Source organism: Microtus ochrogaster, unplaced genomic scaffold (genome assembly GCF_000317375.1).
Source record: "Microtus ochrogaster isolate Prairie Vole_2 unplaced genomic scaffold, MicOch1.0 UNK8, whole genome shotgun sequence".
NCBI classification, from domain to species: Eukaryota; Metazoa; Chordata; class Mammalia; order Rodentia; family Cricetidae; genus Microtus; species Microtus ochrogaster.
Genome location: NW_004949106.1, coordinates 981,588 through 985,256, shown reverse-complemented (window position 1 = coordinate 985,256; position 3,669 = coordinate 981,588). Strand labels below are relative to the sequence as shown.

The following is a 3,669-nucleotide window of genomic DNA, read 5'->3' as shown; positions in this document are numbered from 1 at the left end:
GTCAGCTGTCGCTGGGCATCCTTGGAAGCCTGCAGGTGAAGTCTGAGCTCTTCCTTCTCGATGACATGCTAAGGACACAGAAGAGGGACACGTGAGGCATTCCTTTAGAAGACATACTAAGAGTCTCTATCTGGGGTGCAGTCTTAGGCCTACGACAGTGACCCCAGCAGAGGCCAACTAGAGTAATAGTGTAAGCAGAACACAAATACATGTGTTCAGAGGATACGGACCCGAGTTCCTCACTGACATCAAAACCTGGAGAAAATCTGATGTATTTGCAAAAATAATTAGTTCTTCAGAGTTCTTTATGATATTTTAGCAGAGGGCAATACTGAAAGAACAGAGTAAAGCAGTTAACGGGGGAGAGGCGGGTTTACTCTGCTCGGTGAGGGAGCACTTGGCAGAACGCCGTGCACGGGGAGAGTGCAGGACAGAGCTCGGCTGAGGGAGTGCGCGCACCTCTTTAAGCTTGTGCTGCAGATCCACGATCTGAGACAGCAGGGACGAGATCTCCTCCTGGTATCGGAGCAGCTCATCACTCTTGCCCGACAGTTCTTCCGTCATTCTGGACATCTGCGCGTTGGTTTCACCTAGGAACAAAGCCAAAGTTTAGAAGGCAACACAAAGGTGCTGATTTGGGACGACCAGGGTTGAGTTGTCCTATTGCGGCTCCAGCCTAAGTATATCCTGGCTTCCCTGGCTTCCCGATAAGTCAGGGTACCCCTGCAACACTACTGTAACACGTCCCCTACAGTTATGCTTTGATCCTCTAAGTTTGTTTGGAGAGTGTGGTGCCCAGCATGGTGGTGCTGAGGTGATGGAAGGCTTGTCAGGTGGAGCTCAGCAGGAGGAATTCGGGCCCTTGGGTGCTGCCTTCGGAAAGGATCAACGCTGGTCTCTCCACGGGGGCTAGTTCCCTAAACAGCAAGCTGTTGCAAACAGGACTAACTCATGTGTTTGGCTCCTTCTGCATACAGTCAAATCCATTCCTGTTTCTCCATCATGTTTAGACAGTCAGGGGACCTTGCTTTACTTCATAAATAGGCCCACGGCAGACAATTTGCAGTTACATTTGCAGACCAAGACAACAAGCGCTTATAGCAGTTTCTACGGAGACCGGGGGTCTAATTTCTGAGTTGGAGATAATCTCACCAAACTGCCCGAAGCAGAGAGTGACGGCGTTGCTACTCACGAAGTTCTTTAACGCAGTCGTTGACCAGCTGCTGCTCCTTCTCTTCATAGGTGAAGGTTTCTGTCTTGATGTGGCAAGCCTTCAGGGGGAGGGGAAACAACAGCCATTGACATGACAGGTCTTTCTAATGAGCCTGAAGCCAAAGCTACAGAAAGCTTTGCCGTTTGAACATCCACCTTCATTACTTATAAAGGAAATGGAGGGATTCCATTGGATTTGCGCGTTCACAGAACATGGACTAGAAAAGGCGGGACAGACGCCTCCCTTGACTTGCGCAGGGCTTGCACCTGCCTGCCCATGCATCTCCATCTCTGCTGGCTGCATCCTCTAGCTCAGAGAAAACGCCACCTGCTTACGTAGGATGCCCTTGCTCCACGGCCACCCGAGGAATCTGTAATGTTCCCACATGACCTTTCTCGGCCAGTTTCTGTTAACCACACATGATGGGCACACAACACTGGTACTCTTTCGTCTGCCTACAGGCTCCTACCCGCTTCTCAGCAAGGCCTACGAGAGCTAAAGGCACAGCACTAACTGAGATGTATTTCTTCTCCGTATTACCCAGACCTGACCACGTAGTGGTAATGGGAAGGGACGCCAGCCGCACCTTGGATCGAAGGGCCATGTTCTCTTCCTCCAGTTCCCTGAGCTTTTCCTGCAGCATGTCCAGTTGCAGCAAACCTTGCGATAAGCTGAAGGACTCGTTGAACCGAAGAGGCGTGGAGCAGCTGGAGTCGGTCTCACTCTCCTCAGAAGCAATGGAAACGATCCGAAGCAGTTCGTCCTTCTTGGAAAGCTCATGCTGCAGCTGGTTAACCTGCACACAGACTGCGATTAGCGCATCCTACACTGCTTACATGCAAAACGGCTTCTAATTCACGGAGCGACTGTGTTTCACCATAAAAGTCCCCCCACCAGCCGGGCGGTGGTGGCGCACGCCTTTAATCCCAGCACTCAGGAGGCAGAGGCAGGTGGATCTCTGCGAGTTCGAGGCTAGCCTGGTCTACAGAGCTAGTTCCAGGACAGAAACCAAAAAAGCTACAGAGAAACCCTGTCTCGAAAAAAAAAAAGTCCCCCCACCACCATCGGCTGTTAGACAGGAGAGAGCAACAAACACTACACCCTTCCTCAGCTACCCAGCTGGGCCCTCAACTCCACAGATACAGCGTCTTCCAGAGCAAGTGTGAAGAAAGTCAATGTTGAGACTCAGTAAAACCGTAATACAGGACTCTTCAAAGCCTTACAACATACCTCACTCTAAAACCCATGCCCAGGGCCTGGGCTTCCTGCCAGCTACCTGGGGAGAATGGTGGGCCTTTACACGCTGGACACTGACGTGCCCAGCAACTGAGCTGCACATCCGCAACGCTCCTATTTTTTAAATTTATTTCGTGTTTTAGCTTTTGAGATGCGGTTTCTTGATAACTCTCCCAGGCTGGCCTTGAACTCGCAGAGCTCCTGTCTCAGCCGCAGAACAGCTATGAGGACAAGTCTGTGATATTAGCCAAGCGGCTGGGGTGCTGGGGACGCAGCCCCGCCGCTCCTGTTACTACAAGTCTGTGCTACTGAACTTGGTGATGACTTGTGTTTTTAAGTGGTCTCTGACTATGTAGCTCTTCCCACTGTAGATACCCTCACTTCTAGGAAATCAATATTTTCTTTTTCTTTTTTTTAAAGATTTATTTATTTATTATGTATACAACATTCTGCCTCCATGTATGCCCACACACCAGAGGAGGGCGCCAGATCTCATTACAGATGGTGGTGAACCACCATGTGGTTGCTGGGAATTGAACTCAGGACCTCTGGAAGAGCAGACAGTGCTCTTAACCACTGAGCCATCTCTCCAGCCCGAAATCAATATTTTCAACTTAAAGGACTGAATGCATTCACAAAATATAAACAAAATTAGATAAAAAAAAACACAAATTATTGCTGGGCATGGTAGTGCATGCCTTTGATACCAGCACTGGGGAGAGAGAGGCAGGTGAATGTCTGTGAGTTCAAGATCAGCCTAGTCCACATAGTGAATTCTAGGCCAGTCAGAGCTATATGAAAAGACTCTGTTTCTTTAAAAAAAAACTATAGGAAACTTGAAATTTATCTACTCAACGTGACAATAAATTACTTCTTACATTTACTGATATACAATACATAATACATATATTTTTAATTTTACATTTTTCTTTTTGTTTTGGTTTCTGTGTAAGAAGCATTTGGGTATTTTAACACCACAGGCTGTCAAATGAGAACACTATTACCCCTTTTGGAGCCTGTTGGTCAGTGGAGTCCACAGACCCTGAAATATTACAGGCTGTGGCCACCGCCCTTGATCACCCCAGAACTGGATGGGGAGACCCCACTGCTGAAGATGCTCCACAGACTCAAGTCACTGGGCATGAGATGGAGTGGTGCTCACCTGGAGGTCCCACCCAAATGGCTAGTTCTGACAGGGCTGTCAGGTGTGCTCACCTGGA

The 3,669-nt window shown here is 48.8% G+C and overlaps 1 protein-coding gene across 1 annotated transcript in view; it reads right to left on the bottom strand.

Moving 5' to 3' along the window:
- Positions 1–3,669, bottom strand: part of Trak2 (trafficking kinesin protein 2) — a 54,187-nt gene that overhangs the window by 15,785 nt on the left and 34,733 nt on the right. The window contains exons 6-9 of the mRNA XM_026788849.1: positions 1,800–2,009; positions 1,193–1,271; positions 460–590; positions 1–68 (exon numbers count right to left, since the gene is read on the bottom strand). Of these exons, the coding sequence (XP_026644650.1) occupies positions 1–68; positions 460–590; positions 1,193–1,271; positions 1,800–2,009 (488 nt within the window). The remainder of the gene's footprint in view (positions 69–459; positions 591–1,192; positions 1,272–1,799; positions 2,010–3,669) is intronic.